Source organism: Pelobates fuscus, chromosome 2 (genome assembly GCF_036172605.1).
Source record: "Pelobates fuscus isolate aPelFus1 chromosome 2, aPelFus1.pri, whole genome shotgun sequence".
Lineage (NCBI taxonomy): Eukaryota > Metazoa > Chordata > Amphibia > Anura > Pelobatidae > Pelobates > Pelobates fuscus.
Genome location: NC_086318.1, coordinates 184,464,524 through 184,482,389, shown reverse-complemented (window position 1 = coordinate 184,482,389; position 17,866 = coordinate 184,464,524). Strand labels below are relative to the sequence as shown.

Here is a 17,866-nt window from a genome sequence, read left to right as displayed (position 1 = left end):
CACTGCATTCAGACAGTCAGCTCAATTAATCAGGGTTGTTCTCACTCCAGGATGTCAAGCTTGTTTTGCTACGGTTACTTAAAAGTTGATGTTCAGTTAGTAACTAAAACAGAAGTAAAAACATTAACATTGTGCATTAAAAGTTAGGGAGATCTGCAGAACAGATTTTCGTGCATCACAATGTGCAGATCATATATGATATTTTCAATCAGGGTGAGTAACCTCTGCATTGGTAATAGGCAATGCTGGGGGAAGGGTGTGAGGTTAGCGCGTGCGGGACATTTATCTCCCCCAGTCTTGACCACAATTTCTCTTTTTTTTTTTTAAATCACAACCCAAAAACATATAGTCCTGCAGCGGTTATGGAGCATAGACTGTGCCTTTTAAAACCGTTCACATGCACACCCAGGTGGTGCAAAATTCATATGACTAATTTTCCCTCCAAAACCTGCTTGATTTGCTTTTTGGAGCTCCACTGAGCCATGAAGAGTTTTCAAGAGGAGTCTATGGATGGAGCAAGCTAAATGTGTGATTTACATTTTAAGATTTTACATACGCTTCGTTAAGCGGAACAAAAATGAAGTCTTTCTGAAAAATATCAACATGCCGAGTCCATGTTTTCACTCTTCCATGCCTCCTTTGCTGTAATCTGGGAAAACAAAAAGTAAAATACCCATACATGTAAGAAACCATACAGACATTGGTAACACTTGAACAGGTTATACGATCCAAATGTGTGTTTTTATTTAACATATTATGAGCATTTTAAAGTAATATCTTTGAACAGAATAATTAATAACGAATAATAAGGAAATAAAAAAAAAAATGCCAACTACAACACACAGGCATTATTCCATGATTCTGTGGAAAAACAAAAAACACACCAATTACATAATCACTACAGTGGTTATGCTATCATAAGTGGATGATAAAGGCTTTATTAAGCTTAAAGGAACACTACATTGTCAGGAATATATACAAATGTATTCTTGACACTATAGGTCTAAAATATGCCGTTTAGCTTCCCAGGCCTCATTAAACTTATTAAAAAGGTGATTTAATGAAATTTTTCTCAAGGCTGAATGGGTCTTCTTCCAGCTTGCCCCGCCCCACATCTTGGCTGATATTAAAATTTGAATGATCTCAGCTATTCCAATGCCTTCCCATAGGACAGCATTGGGAGGCTATTGCGCATTTGCAACACATGCACTGAATCAATGCATCTCTATTAGGAGCGTTTAGAGCCTCCAGGCAAAGTGTAGTGATGCTAAACATCTGAACGCTGACCCAGGAAGCACCTCTGGTGGCCGTCTGAGTGACCAATTTTTTTAATGGATTAGCAAAAGTATGAGTGTCTTATTTGTGACTCACACAGCCTTCATGTAAAAAAAAAAAAAATGCTTTCATTTTCAACAGGATCTTACAGCCCAGTAGTTTTACTTTATAAGTTATTGATTTCTGCTCTGTTGATTGAACATTAATCACACACGAAGCTGTTGCAGGCTCTAGCAGGAGAGAAAACATTCTAAACACACTGTGCAATTAAAGAAGTTACAACATTTTAGGAGTAGTCAACCTTTGACACTCCTGATGTTGTGGACTATATCTCCCTTGATGTTTGCAAGCATTATGGCAATAACAGGATTGTGGGAGATGTAGTCCACAAAATCTGCAGTGTCAAAGATTGCCTACACTAATTTAGACTTTTTTTCAGAAAGTGTGCAGGGAGGCTGCGAGTCTCAGAAGGGCAGGTGTGGCTAGAGCTGCATAAGCAAAGTGATTTATTCCTAAAAGGCAGAGAATTGAGCAATGAGACTGCATAATCTATACATCAATATCACATCATTGTGGGTTTGGTGCCAATGTGCACATATTCTTAATTAAAAATGAACCCAAAAAGCTTACGTTAGGTTTGCAGTGTCTTGGAGATTCCTTCTCTCCCTTTGATTGAGTCGCTTATAGAAAAAGGAACTGAAAATATGTATTCTATCTGCATCTTTCTGTAGTTTCTCAAGGATCAAATACCTAGACAATAAGGAAAGTAATTTAGTAACATGAACTTCAAATTCAAATTGCACCAACTTAATTCATATGTACATATTAATTAATTACATTTTCAGATAGTTCGTCCGAATCCAAGAATGTTTAACCCCTTAAGGACCAAACTTCTGGAATAAAAGGGAATCATGACGTGTCACACACGTCATGTGTCCTTAAGGGGTTAATCCACACTAAATAAATCGATTTGCCAGGGATTTACCTGTGAAGTCTTATTCATTGAATCAGATTGATATGTTCAGGTGTGGATTAAAAGAAATCTGATTCGGAAGAACCAGACAAAACCTTTCTACGATGAACTCATGGTAGTATGTAGCTCTTTATCCTATGTGTATAATATACACTATAGAGTCAGGAACACAAACATGTATTCCTGACACTAAAGTGTTAAACACACAATTTAGGTTCCAGGCCATCGTGTCAGAGCAGTGAAAATGGGTCTAAACTCACCTTTCAGCCCACTCTGCACCGGTTACTCAGTGTCTGGGCTAGCCTTGCTCCGACCCCCTGGCTGAGATCATCAAACTTGATCTCAGCCAGGTCAGTGCTTTTTCAAAAGGAAAGCATTTGGAAGCTATTGTGAATGCGTGGCAAAATGTTGTGCTGCGTGCACAGAAACAGTACAGAAGGCACCTCTAGCGGCCATCTTAGTGACTGCCACAATACGTGTTACTAGCCAGCAATGTAAGCACTGCCTTTTCTCTGAAAAAGCTTGCAGTAACATGTTCTAGACACTGAAAAGGTCTCTGAAGTTGATTGCATAATGTGACAACTATTTCCAGTCAAAATTAAGGCTGACATTCAAAAGTGTTAACTAGTGCAAGTGGTTTTCCATCTAATTTTTTTTTTTAAATTCTTTATTTTTGTTGTGCGGGGGGTTACAGACATATCAACATACGCCACAACAGCGTGTCACAGTTTGTACACAGAGTAAACAATGGCTTGATGTTTCGCACATTTTTGTAGAGTTGGTATGTTAGACTAAACAGTTATTTCAACATAGTGAAAAGTAGATATAGAAGGTAGCGTAGGAAGGGCAACCTATTGAAGTTTAATTACGAAAATAACATAAGTAAACGTGGTTCATATGAAACATCATATGAGAACATATCTAAATTTGCTCTAGGTGTTGTCCTGATACAATGCACCTTGTGTGTCTTCTGAACCTAAAGTTAAGTGCGGCTGGTCTTTAAGTGGCTTTAAACTATATACAGTAAGTTGGTCGGTAAGAGATAGGCTTGTATGGTATAGTGGAGCAGCCCCTCTCAGGGCATCTGTATTTGCCGCCGCTGTGTGTTGTTAGTATAGTGGTTACATCGCGTGTGTATGCCTGTCTTAGTGTGTGGAACTATAGTTGCCTCACAAGCTGTTAGTCGCATAGGGTGTAATAAACAAGCATTCGGTAGCCTATGAGTAAACGCCAAGTTTAAACAAAAGAAAGATCGTGAAGCTTGCAAAAAGCTAGTGCATTCAAGCTATATATGCCCCCCAGAGGGTGACCTGTGGAAAATTGGGTTAGCAACTTGGTCTAAACATGTCAGCTATTTGGTAATGGGCTGTGTTCCTGGAGCATTTAGGTGAAAGCTGGCTATTAAGCATTTATTGGCTATTAAAACAATAATAAGTTCGAAATCAAAACAAAACAGTAACAGTGTCCGCATGGTACCAGTGGGCCGGGCCACGACTGCAAGTCCGTGCCCAAGGATGTGCAGTGTTGGCAGTCTATGCCTCGGTGTGGTAAGTCAGTCAATGGCAATGTGAGGTGTGGGTAGCGTCCGGTTGTATTCTTGTCATTGGCTGCGCTTGAGGGTGATTTCGTTGTACCCTGGGTCACTGGTGTCGTCAGAGGGCTTGGGTTCTTCCGTAGATGGGGTCATATTAAAGTATCCAGGCAAAATTGTAGAGCCAGTCTCTTGGGTGGTATAAGAAAGTGTTTTGGGTGTAACGTAAGTTAAAATAGGCTAATGGCCCTGTGGGGTACGGTCAGTTGCTGCTCCATTCAGGTAGTTGCTGCTACGTAGGTATCTGCGGTACTCCGTCGGGGGACAAAAGGTGGGATGTTAGCAGGGTCCCAGGAGTGAGAGGGCTGTTCAGGTTGAGTAGCTCGAGTGAGTGCATCCCGGGGGAGCCCCAGGGCTGGTAGTATTGCGGCAGCCTCTTGGAGGGTGGTCACTGTGTGCGGTGTTGCTCCCTGGTGCACCAGCAGTGTGCGGGAGAGTCTCCACTGGTAGCGGATGTTATGCTGCTGGAGAAGTGTCGTGAATGGCCGGAGTGTCTTTCTCCATGCAAGGGTGCTCCCCGAAAGGTCGGCCAGCATTGTAAGCTGCATGTTTTCAAAGCGATACGGTGTTTGTCCCCTCAGGGCTGTAAGGAGTGCATTCTTGTCTGACCCGCTATTAAAACGGACCACCAGGTCCCTGGAGGCGGTTTTCGGGGCTCTGGCGGGTTTGGGGATACGGAATTGGCCTTCAACTGTCACTGCTTTAGCCTGTCTGGGTTGTAATAAGGCCCCTATCAGGCGTCTCACAAAGTGTGGGAGTTCAGCGTCCGGTATCTCCTCCGAGACCCCTCTCACCTTTATGTTATTTTGACGCCGGGAGTCCTCCTGGGCAGCAAGTCGGCGTTCATGCAGCTGGTTTAGATGCTGCAGTTCTTGTACTGTGTGCTGGAGCGCGATTAACTGCTGGGAGTGCTCTGTGGTGGTGTGCTCGATTTTACCAATGCGGCCTGTGAGGCCCTATAGGTCCCCGCGGATCGTGGCAATGTCCGCCGAAATGTGGTCTTGTAGTGCGGCCAGCATCTCCTTCAGGTCTGATTTGGTGACCGGGGACGCCTCTGGGCCTTGTGGTCTTTGTGTGGGCCTCTCCGGTGCCTGTGGATAATCTATGTCGGCTCCCAGTGAGTCCTCGTCCGAGAAATCGGAGCATCCTCCTGTGATCGCGGCCATCTTGGGCCCGATAGTGCCATGCGCCTGCCGCCAGAGATCACCGATTGTGAGCCCAGGACTGGCCTTGTCGGGTCTGGGCTTTTTCGTTTTCCGACCCATCTTGTTGTAGTCGGCAGGGACAGTCTCCCGGAACACCGTGGGTGCAGGTAGGGCGATTCTTTTACCCGTTTTTAGCTATCTCGGCGGGGAGCTCTAGAAAGGTGCGACCAGTCGCTGCGGCTGTCAGGCTCCGCCCCCTCCGTCTAATTTTAGAGTGCTTTTTTATTGTTACAGAAATCTTCTAAAAAGTAGGTAACTTGATTTTTCAAGCCATTGTGTACTGAAATTAATAACTACAATAAAGACTCGTCCCGAAAACTATAAAAGAAAAAAAATATATATATTTCAAACTTTTAGTACAATTATGAGGGTATTCTGCTTGATCAAAACAGAAGCCCACACCGGCAGTAACCTTGGAAATGTGAAAGTCTACCTGCCTTAAACAGAGTTCATTTGCTTTTTGTCCACTAGGTGGCAGTGATACATGCATATTAGAAATGTAATTCTCTCTCAATAGGAGTTCTTAGCAAGGGTAGAGCAGGTTCATAAACATAGTAAGTGTACATGAATACTATTACTAGATTTATAATGTGATAGTTAGTGCAAATTTCTATTTACATAAAAATATGCAAATATACCACAAATCTAGCACATCTATTTCTAAACATTAATTTATCAATTGGGTATGTTTTGCATTTGCATGATTTCTAATTAATCATTTACTTTTAAAATTATATTTGGATGCTGTTGTATACATCTCTTTAGGTGGGTACGGGTCAAAATGATACAAACATAGAACCACAGACTATAAGCTGCACATTATAAAGGGCAAGCTTTATATTACAATTTTTAGAAAAATGTTTCAAGTATTAACTCGAAAGGGTCAATTGTGCATTATTCAGTTTAACACCACTATTTTGGAATGTTTTATTGGGAGGGCTTGAACAACTATACTTTTATACTTTGATCGCACAACTTAATGTTTTTCAAATATTTCCGAACAACCATACAATGTATATTATTTTGTTAAATAAAAAAGTATACATGCATAGTTTTCTGCATTAAAATGGTTGCTGAATGCCAAGGTTTACTGCTTGGCTATGGAGAGGGATGTATTTTTGACAACTATAAAGGATGTACAAAATTCCGTATACTTTTTTTTTTTTTTCCATACATCTCTATCCCTCAGAAAGAGTTGTCTAGCTAAGATGAAAGGATAAAAAAAAAGTGCAACAAGCAAAGCAGAATTTGCAGGAGCAGACAGTTCTACAAATCATTCAAATTAAACAAAAATGTTCCTGGATATTTTTGTAGTTCATCTTCTAACACGAATATCCATATTCACTGCCTAACAGAGCTCCCAGATTTTATACTTCAAATACTAACCTCCCACCTTGTTCAGGAGCAGTGCAAACTAATCTTTTTTTTTATTTATTTTTTTAATTCTTTAGTTTTGTCGTGCAGGTGATTACAAAGCATAGTCATACGCCACAACAGCGTGCTTGCGTAGTTAAACATAGGATAAACAGTGACATGAAGGGTTTGCACATTTTTGTTTTAAAAGAAAAGAAACATAAGTAAGCCAGATGTCCAATCAGGTATAACTTATTTGCAGTAACTGCATTGTGTTATCAACATTAGCTTCGTCAGGATGCCACAACAGCGTATTCATACAGTTGCCTGCAGATTAGGTAGTGGCTTGCAGGTTTGCACATTTTTATGTAAGTTAACAAGCCTAACCTCTTGAGTAGCCTATCTATTATGCCTATGGCGCAGAGAGACAATACAGGTTAAGTCAGTTGTATTACAGGCTGAGATAAACACTAAAAACATAGGTAAATTAAATAAATTAAATAATACTCGTGTGGCAGTGCAGTGCCTGTCGAGGTAGGCACCTCTCCTCCCGGCTTTCCTGGAGTGTAAGCCTTGTTGCTATCAAGGTAACAGTGCTGAGAGAGGGGGTGGGGGGGGGGGGAAGATAAGCTGTGGGGAAGGGTCTAGAGCCCTTCTAACTTAGGCAGACAAACTACTTGGGTGTGTAGCGTCGTGAAGGTGAAGGTCAGCCTAAGTGGGTTGCCTATTTTGTGTGAACGAGAGTAGCTTTGCAACAGTAAAAACACAGTTAGTTTAACGGCAATATAACATTAACGGCAATATAACTTTTACATGAACTTCTGACACCAGTGGTGTATGGTATGTCCATGGCAACGGTGAGAGGGTGTCCCACCTATTCTGCTTAGTCAGTTCATTGTACGGCCGTGTCCGCCCACGGTCTGGTGGGTTCAGGACATCGGAGTGCCCGGGGAGTGAACTCTGGGATGCCTGTAGGATCTAGCCGTGCCAGGTTTGTCTTCGCCGGTGCCGGGAAAGTACGTGAGCCTCCAGTTCTCGTGGGTTATGGGCTTTGTGTGTGACTCCGCTATGCTATGTCCGCTTTGCGTACTGTTTACAGTTGCGGTTGTAGTGTTCTGCGCCAGGAGACTGTACCTTTCCTGAGATCTGGAAACACCTTAATGAGTGCGCCTTCAAAATGTTATGGGTTTTTCCCCCTGATTGCGGCTAGCAGTGAGGTTTTATCCTGCATGGATTGAAATCGGATGATTAAGTCCGCCGTTGCCGGCGTTGGAGCATTTGCCAGTTTCGGGAGCCTGAACATCCCGTCTAGTCAGATGGCTTTTGCTTGCTTTGGTGGCAACAGTGCCGCGAAGAGGCGTCGGAGGAAGTGTGGTAAGTCTGTGAGGCCCACATTGTCCGGTATCCCCCTCACTTTAAGATTATACCTCTGTCTCTGGTCCTCTATTGCGTCAATTTTCTCAGCAGTTGCCATTTGAGGTTTCTGCAGCCCGACCACTTTCCCCTCTACTGCGGTGAGCCTGGTTTCGTGGGTGGTGGAAGAAGCTTCCAGGTGGGGGTAATTTTGGTCGTGGCGCTGTCTAGGGCCGTTTTATAGTAGGCCATGTCAGCTGCTATATTTTTCCATAGGTCAGCGAGCATGCTCTGGAATAGCTCCGCTGTGACCGGGTCCCCGTTGGTTGGCAGTTTAGGGCTTCGATCCCTTAGCAGGGTGAAAGAGGCTCCCTCTCCCAGGTCTGTCAGTGCTTCTTCTGACGAGTAGGAAGACAGTTCGGCGCCCAGCGCCATCTTGGCCCATGCGGGCAGTTGGGAGCTCCGCAGCATATCACCGATATCTTTGCTCATAGTGCCCTTATCGGGCCTGGATTTCTTGTTTTTTTTGCCCATCGTGCCCCCTCACGTTAGTGGTGCAGATTTGCAGCGTTTTTGGCCGGATTATCCCCGGGTGAAACACAATTATTGCCGTTTTGTGTGCGGAGCTGTATGCGATGCGTCCGCTCAGGCTGCTTGCCGGCTCTGCCCTCCCGCAAACTTATAATCTTGAAGGTATTGTTACTAGTCCCAAAGGAATCAAAAGCATCCACATTGGCACCACAAGAATCAACGTTAAGATTTAAGAAAAACAGTACAAAATTTCATACAGGCTATGCTAGAATCAAATGATTTCCTCTTATTTTTAGCACAGATTTGTCATTAAACAATAGACACATTCTAGGTGTCCAGCTGATCTCCCTCAACATCCCTAAAGTGGGGACCGCTCATTTGGTGATCGTTTAATGGTATGGTACCTGTGTTTACCAACAAGGGGCCTTTGAGGTACGTGGTTTCTTTGATCGGCTGAGGCTTGCAATAGATTTACAACCGGCTATAAAGGCTATCTACAGCTTCAAAATTGGGATCCAACCAAGACCACTACATTTGTTCCAGCTACTAATAGGACATAATAGCCTTCCTTACCAGACATCCAAGTCTGGGACCAAGTGTGATTAATGCTAGATTTTTCTTGCATTATTAATCTATTTTGCTTTAGCCAACTAGGCTTACTAAAGAGTGTTTCTCTCTATATTATAAATTAACCCCTTAAGTTTGGAGGCAATTGTCAAAGTTCTGAACCAATACAAAACCTAGAATTTGACCTACGGTATATTTCTGTTCAACCATAATTTACCTCTCTTTCATATTAAGTGCACCCACACATGTATTATATACCACATTCTTCAGGAGAAATGGGGTTTTCATTCCACATCAAATATTTACATATGGAATTCAATTTAACAGGAGTAAAATCTAAAAGAGTGAGAAATTAAATTATTTTCCAAGTTCTGAGTGGCATTTTAACTGTGAATGTCATAATACTGTTAGCTTTCACTGCAATAAAACACACATATTTGTATGCTTTGATGTCCCACTAGTATGACTCGATCCCTTCCTTATGTGAAGGTATAATGAAGTTTTGGAAAGTTACAGGGTCAAACCCGTGGCTTGCAAATTTCAGTTTTTACACATTAAAATTTGCCAGATTGGTTTGCAGGGCCTATGTTGCCTTTGAAACCATATAGCAGCTCAGGAATGAAAATTATCCCCACATGGCATACCATTTGCAAAAGTAGACAACCCTGATTATTCAAAATGGGGTATGTTCAGTCTTTTTTTTTAATAACCACTTAGTCACAAAATCTGGCCCAAAACTAGTGTTTATATTGGGTTTTTTTGTGTGCATTTTTCACACAAACATTTCACTGATGATATCATCATCATCATCATCATATGGTTTACCACTTTAAAAACAAAACTCTTATTTGTGTTAAGCACTGTCTTAGGAGTACAACAGTATGGGCCATGTACAGGTTTTATGGGGTTTTGGAAAATTACAGGGTCAAATAGAGGGCTTTCAAATAAAATGTTCTGCTATATCTGCCTGGGTTGTCAGGCAGGCCTTCAATATAAAAAAAAGTATTAATCTAGAAATATAATTTGATCAGCGGCGCCCCTGCGCACTACCTGCCCAGCTATGTACTCCATCCAAGGAGTACACGTGAGTGTGCATCTATCTGTGAGGCCCTTTAGTTGTGCAGCTAGTGATTCCATGCTAGTTATTTCCTCCACTTTTGTCACACATTGCTGGAGGATAGGCAACTCTCTCAGTTTCCAAAAACAGAGAAATTAGTCATTTTGCTGCATTTAACCCCTTAAGGACAAATGACATGATTCACTTTTAGTCCAGAAGTTTGGTCCTTAAAAGATGTTTTGAGAGTGTATTTTTATATTTTGATGTAGGGTGTGTTGTGTGATGCAGCAGTAGGGTTAGTGGTTGGAATGGCAAGCCTGTCTCTGTGTTTTCATTAACCCCTTAAGACCGCAGCCAAATGTACAAGTTGTGATCCAAAAAAAAACGTAAACAAAACCTGGCATTTGCGCTATATGTCTGTCCAACCGTAATTCACCTCTTTCATATTAAATGCACCCACACTTATTATATATCATTTTATCCAGGGGAAACAGGGCTTTCGTTTAACATCAAATATTTAGGTATTGAACATAATTTAATATGAAAAAAATATAAAAAAAAAATGGGAGAAAATAAGAATTTTTTTAAATTGTTTTAGTTCTACGTGACATTTTAACTGTGAATGTCAAAATACTGTTTGCTTTTACTGCAATACAATACACATTTGTATTCAGCGATGTCTCACGTGTAAAACAGTAACCCCTATGTACAGGTTTTATGGTGTTTTGGGAAGTTACTGGGTCAAATATAGCGTGTTACATATTTCATTTTTTTCACATTGAAATTCGCCAGATTGGTTACGTTGCCTTTGAGACCATATGGTAGCCCAGGAATAAGAACTACCCCCATGATGGCATACCATTTGCAAAAGTAGACACCCATGGTATTGCAAATGGAGTATGTCCAGTCTTTTTTAGTAGCCACTTGGTCACAAACACTGGCTAAAGTTAGTGTTAATATTTGAAAATGCAAAAAAACTAATTTGAACGCAAATTTTGGCCAGTGTTTGTGACCAAGTGGCTACTAAAAAAAAACTGAACATACCCTATTTGCAATACCCTGGGTTGTCTACTATTGCAAATGGTATGCCATCATGGGGATAATTTTCATTCCTGGGCTACCATACGGTCTCAAAGGCAACCTGGCGAATTTTAATGTGAAAAAACTGAAACGCAAACCTTATATTTGACTCTAACTTTTGCAAACACCATAAAACCTGTACATGAGGGGTACGGTTATACTCAGGAGACTTCGCTAAACACAAATATTAGTGTTTCAAAACAGTAAAACGTATCACAATTATATCGTCAGTGTAAGTGCCATTTGTGTGTGAAAAATGCAAAAAATGTCACTGTCACTGACGATATCGTCGTTGTAATATATTTTACTGTTTTGAAACACTATATTTGTGTTCAGCGAAGTCTTCCGAGTAAAACAGTACCCCCCATGTACAGGTTTTATGGTGTCTTGGAAAGTTACAGGGTTAAATATAGTGCTAGACAATTTAATTCCCTGAACTTTCGGCCTGGGTTGTCAGGCAGGTCCTGCAAATTGTAATTAATAAAATGACCTAATTGTGTAAAATTATTACATAAATATATACGTAGAATTATTATATATATGTGTGTGTGTGTGTGTATATACACACATATATATATATATATATATACACACACATATACACTTATGTATATATATTATTTCGTTCTACATGTATTTTGATAATATATATATATTAATTTTAAAATACAGTTAGAATGAAATTACGCATGTTTATATATTTTTTATCTATTTATTTTTTATTGTTTTTTTAATTTTATTTTTTAACATTTATATATTTATTTTTTATTATATATAAATATATAATGAAAATTATATATATTTAATCAATATCATTGTACGTGTATTTTGATAATATATATATATATAATTATGTATATATTAATATTAAAATACACGTAGACAGTGTATGTATATTTATGTGTATATATATATATATATATATATATATATATATATATATATATATATATATATATAACTTAGATCATATATATATTAAATAAATCAGAATGGGGGACAGGGAACACGGGTGAGTGCACTCTGATTCTTATTCTAGCTGAAGGGAACGTGTAAAGTGAGATCTAGGTCCGCAGGTTAGGTCCAAATCCCATGTGCTGAAATGTTTGCAAAAGCAATCCCCAGTTAATCCGGTCAAAGGACTTCTCAGCGAGTGTTTCGCTCCATGTATAACGCAGAGAGCTCTAGTTGTATTGTCCCTGGCTTCCCTGCCAGGGGAGCAAATACCTTTGTGAACAATTTGAGATCCGCATTTAGTAGAGAGATTGTTCTGTAACTCTTGCAACATTCCGGGTCCTTTCTTTGGGAACACGGTAATAACTGCTGCTAATTCATCCCTCTACAGTTGTCCACCGTTTAATATCGCAGTCATCCCCCTCACCAATTTCGGAAGTTTCAATGCTACCTGCAGCTCTTTCATGGTCAGTGGGTTATCCAGTTCCTCCGCGGCTTCGGTTGTCAAGGTTCTATTCACATAAAACCTGGATAACCTTGCATCATGCTGCTTACGATCTTCCGTTGAGCAGTGTTGCATGAAATTGTACAGGTCGCAATAATATTTGTGGAAAGCAGTCATAATATCCTCTGGATGCTGTGAAGTTCTCCCACCAGGAAGTTTAATTTGGTCGATATGATTGAGCGATCGCCTCTTTTAAAGTGTACGGGCTAAAAGACGGCCGCATTTGATGGAAGGTTCGTAATAAAATCAGTGGGATTTTCACATAATATAAAAAGTTTCTGGGAAAGACGGTCTCTCAGAAACCAATTCCCCGTACAATCAGACAGGGTTGCTTTATGTCTATTCTCCAGGGTGGTAATACGACTGATTAGTTCTGCCTTTTGTCTGGTCTGCTTTATTTTTTTAACGCTCTGTACAGGTGTTCATATAATGCCTTCTATTATGCATTTGTGAGCCTCCAAAACGGCCATCCAATTAAACTATCCAAAAGGTATTTTCCTCATAGTACTGGTTAAAGAGCCTGTTGGGCCAACAAGGGTTCCTCCAGGTCCGTAAGCGTGTTTTTGTTGAGCCTCCACGTGTGGTTTTTATAAAAGGTAAGCTGATGTGAGCAGAGATGGGTGAGTAGTTGGACCAGGTTTCACTCTGCATATCACATGAGACCAACAGGGACAAGAACTCCTGTGCCAGAAAAATATAGTTTTTGGGACTATGCTGCTTATGTGCTGCCGAATAGTGTCCAGCAACCATTGAGTTTTAAGTGGAGTAGAGAGCAACCTTTACTGACAGCGAGGTATCCATACGTGGGTCTAGTATCAGATCAATGACTCATGCCACTACGAGTAAGCATTTATAAAAGTTCTCTAGTAATATCAGAGTCTTCGAACAAAACAGAAGCAGATTTCTATTAGGGGCGTATGGATTGGCAAAAGTATAGGTCTAAAAAAAAAAAAAAAGTATAAAGTTTAAACTATTAACTACTTTATTAATGTGCTAGTTAATAAAACAATTCTATAAAAGCACATTACATATATATATATATATATATATATATATATATATATATATATATATATATATATATATATATATATATATATATTTGTTTTTACAAGCAAATCTAAAAACATTTGTTAATATTTTAAACTTTATTGGACTTCACCCTGATTGTTTGCCGGGCCTGGTACCGCATATTTCTTTGGTGGGGAAAATATCATCTGAGCACTGTGTAGTGAGCAATATGCTAATTTGCTCCATACTTTGAGCCTATAATGCGGGGCCGATATCATCCGGACCTACTGTATCCAGTTGAAGGTTCTTTGCACTACAGCACTTAAAGGAACACTATAGTCACCTAAATTACTTTAGCTAAATAAAGCAGTTTTAGTGTATAGATCATTCCCCTGCAATTTCACTGATCAATTCACTGTCGTTTAGGAGTTAAATCACTTTGTTTCTGTTCATGCAGCCCTAGCCACACCTCCCCTGGCTATGATTGACAGAGCCTGCATGAAAAAAAAAAATTGGTTTCACTTTCAAACAGATGTAATTTACCTTAAATAATTGTATCTCAATCTCTAAATTGAACTTTAATCACACGCAGGAGGCTCTTGCAGGGTCTAGCAAGCTATTAACATAGCAGGGGATAAGAAAATCTTAATTAAACAGAACTTGCAATAAAGATAGCCTAAATAGGGCTCTCTTTACAGTTAGTGTTTATGGAAGGCTGTGCAAGTCACATGCAGGGAGGTGTGACTAGGGTTCATAAACAAAGGGATTTAACTCCTAAATGGCAGAGGATTGAGCAGTGAGGCTGCAGGGGCATGTTCTATACACCAAAACTGCTTCATTAAGCTAAAGTTGTTCAGGTGACTATAGTGTCCCTTTAAAGATAAGACATCTCCTTAGGCGCATCTAGATACAGCTATCCTAACTCTACAAACTGAGTGTCATTTTCTTCTTATGTTAATAGTTACAGGGTATACTACTCTAACTTTTGCTATATTTTCTGTCTCCACATATTCTACTTCTGGAAACACCTCTACCTCAAGAAGTACATCAAGGCGCTATTAGCTCTTATCTGTTTACATATTTGCAAAAATAGTAGACAGCTACGTGGAAATCTGCGCGAGTGTGTCTTCTTATGGCACGTTTTGCATGGTCTGCAATCCTGTTGGACCCCTGTGATGTCGGCACCATGTTTTCCAGATGCCTGGGTCCTTGTAGGCTGTCCGGCACGAACTAGAATTCGTCCATCATGCATGAAAAATCTTGAGGTAAGGCTGCCAGGGAGGTTCCCTGGTCACTTTGTTTTCCCCATAGCTCGCAAAAATTTGAGTATTTAAATGCTCTAAACGACCTGGGGTAGCGGAGCTCTCCTGCGTCTTCCTCCAATCGTGACCCATGCCACGCACCCCTATTTTATGCTATTTGTTAACAGGCTAATATTACAAAACTCTTTATATGCTTTTAGCTGAAGATCTTTTGCGGTCATTGTTATTATTCTTCTTTTATAACTGTAATAGAAATATTCCTATAAAAAGAACATTTAAAATATATATATAATTATAGCTAAAAAAGAAAATAAATGTAAGTACTGAATAAGTGTTCTACCATGTAAATAATGCGTTTATATAGAAGTTTATTCTAGCAACTTTTTTTAAAGCACTTATTTCAGACAAAACAATAATAGTGAAAAATAAACTTACTTCAAGTAGAAATCTATAATTACATCATTTAAAAATTCCCCTTCATTTAGACAATGGAGATCTTCATTGGTGACCGATATCCCACCTTTAGCCGGTGGAGGTGGATAAACGATTAATCTTGAAAATAAATGACAAAAGTTAATTATATTGGCAATAGAAAGTAGAGCAATATACAGCAATGTTAACAGAAATCATTCTACAACTATTAAGCCTAATACTGAAAAAATTAAACTCAGATGTTGTCTTGATGAAGTAGCATGTCAAAGTGCAGGGAGGTATGAGAATGCCAATAAGACATTTCAAGTTTAGATAAAATTACTTTGTAATAGGAACAGAAGAATATTTTTGCTACAAAACATTTCCAGTTAACCTACCACTCAACACTACAGACTGGAAATGAAAGTCTACCATGTGCCGCACAGAATATATCCATTATAATATGCAAAAACAACCAATTCAAAATAATAATAAAAAATATATATATATATATATATATATATATATATATATATATATATATATATATTTATTTGTTGTATGAAAATTTTGAGAATAAATTAAATGATCAGGAGATAAGCCCAGAACTAAAACAAAAAATAAATAAAATGTAGAAGCTAATTTTATGGGTTGAATTATTTGATTGGATCAGTATGCTATGAACAATATTTATAATAGAAATGACCCAAATGTTAGGTGAAGTTCAAAGGAAAAACAAAATAATTTAACTCATATTTGAAATGTTTCTGTGAAATGTTTTTGTGAAGAGTTAAAGGAAAAGAAAAGACTATATTATCTGTAATCCAAAGGGACAGACGTCTTACTGCTGCTGCTCCTCCTCCAATGAAGTTTCCAGTTTTGATGACACTTGTCCAATTCACTGATTTTTGTGGAGAAGAATTGGTGCCATAGGATATATTGCTATTGCCATGTTTAATAAATCCAATGCTTCACAGAGAAGCACTGATTCTAATGTTTCTCTAGGAGAAACATTAGAAGTATTCAACATCATGTTGTGCATGATGACCCCAGACACGAAGACTTAAATAAATCAAAGGTCTTAAGGAGGAAGTGTCTTTAGTGGTTGTCTTCTTTCAGTAGTCTTTTACCTGATAGAAACAGATGATGAAGCATGCAATAGCTCCTTCAGGTTTTAACAGTACTACATGTCTTTCCTAATTCACGAAACTCATATCAATTATATTAATAGGACGGTTTAAAAACTAAAATCAACTCATCTTAATAAAAGGTGTTTTTTTTGTGCATATATATTGTTGCCCCAGCAGCTGAAAGCAGTGCTGTTTCTGGGAAACACTGGCCAACAATCATAACCCTCTATGATAAGCAGAAGTAAATAAGGCTGTTGTGAAGAGGCTACTTCAGCACTGGCTTACAGGCATGTTTAATAACTATTCCATTCAAGGAACACTCATCTCAATTAAGTTTTTAGATACGGTTACAAAGAAACATATAATGTTACTTGCAATGGGGGGTTAGTCATAGACAGAGCATCAAACGTCTGAAAACTTTATAACCTTGTGAGACAAGACTGCATTCAGGGACTCCAACACCCACAACACCTTCACTGAAAAGAATATATAATTTGGAGTGAATCTTAAACTAATAAAGATATAATTATATTTTCCAACACTCCATCAAAATCAAATGCCTTCACATTACAAATATTCTTCTCTTGCCAGGTCTCCTACCCCTCCCTATTAACCACTGTCCTTGCTGAGCACATGGAACACACAGCTAGGTACATATGTATCCAAGGGGACTATTAGTGTTAGTGGAGATTTTCTAGCATAACCAAATAAAAAAAAAAACACAGTGATAAACACATAGCAAAAAAAAAAAAAGTACAAGTAAACCTACTTTTCTATCGGGCCGACAAAGACTGTATGTGTATCTCCAACTTCATCTTCGTCACCAGTGTAGAACTGCAAATTTGCACTACGCAATTTCATCCGCGTTTCAGAAACAGCCTATTTCAGAAATATTTAAAACATTTTAAATGTCAAAGGTGGGGGTGAGGGAGTTGTTAAACCTAATTGAAACAAAAAATGAAATAACACTTTATTAAATGGTTTTAAAATTACTTTTAAAAGCCGTGTTTTTTTGCCTATTAAATGACTGAATTTTTTCATAGGAATATCCATTTCAGAAAATAACATGAAATTAAAGGAACAGACATCAAAACAAAGTTGTTATGCTGCCAGGACGTCCCTGGTACAGTCTTATCTTTATGGGTTAAACAATTCGTGAACAGTTTAACCCCAAAAGCTCTTAACCAGCTCAGACTCTATCTGCCCTCTCCACAAGCTTTTTGTCAATATCTACAGAATGAAAGTCTGTAAGAGCCGCTAGGCAGGGGCACCATTGATTAGCTTGGAGCCATTGAATAGTCAACTGATGCTCTAAGCCAATCAGTAGCTCCCCATTCATATAAAAAGCTTGAAAAAGGTCTGTCCTGAAGATTTAAACTAAGCGGATGCCGAGGCGACCAAGACATACGGTGCTGGAGTGGAGACTTAGGGGTTATACAGTTCGTGAAAGGTTTAACCTAACGGTAAGACAGTGCCAGGGACTTCCTTGCACCATAACTTAATTTTGATGAAGGAGTTATAGGGCCCAAGTGTTCCCTTAAGAGTGGTGGAAAAAAAGAAAACATTATTTATTTTTTTTTCTGGGGAAAAGGGATTGAAAGAATGATA

At 39.1% G+C, this 17,866-nt stretch overlaps 1 protein-coding gene across 2 annotated transcripts in view; it reads right to left on the bottom strand.

Annotated features, from left to right (window-relative positions):
• The window catches only part of SENP6 (SUMO specific peptidase 6), an 80,749-nt gene that overhangs the window by 20,235 nt on the left and 42,648 nt on the right, over positions 1-17,866 (bottom strand). For both annotated transcript variants that reach the window (XM_063443005.1, XM_063443006.1), the window contains 4 exons: positions 17,028-17,137; positions 15,153-15,269; positions 1,906-2,025; positions 557-649 (listed from right to left, as the gene is read on the bottom strand). In XM_063443005.1, coding sequence (XP_063299075.1) covers positions 557-649; positions 1,906-2,025; positions 15,153-15,269; positions 17,028-17,137 — 440 coding nt within the window. The remainder of the gene's footprint in view (positions 1-556; positions 650-1,905; positions 2,026-15,152; positions 15,270-17,027; positions 17,138-17,866) is intronic.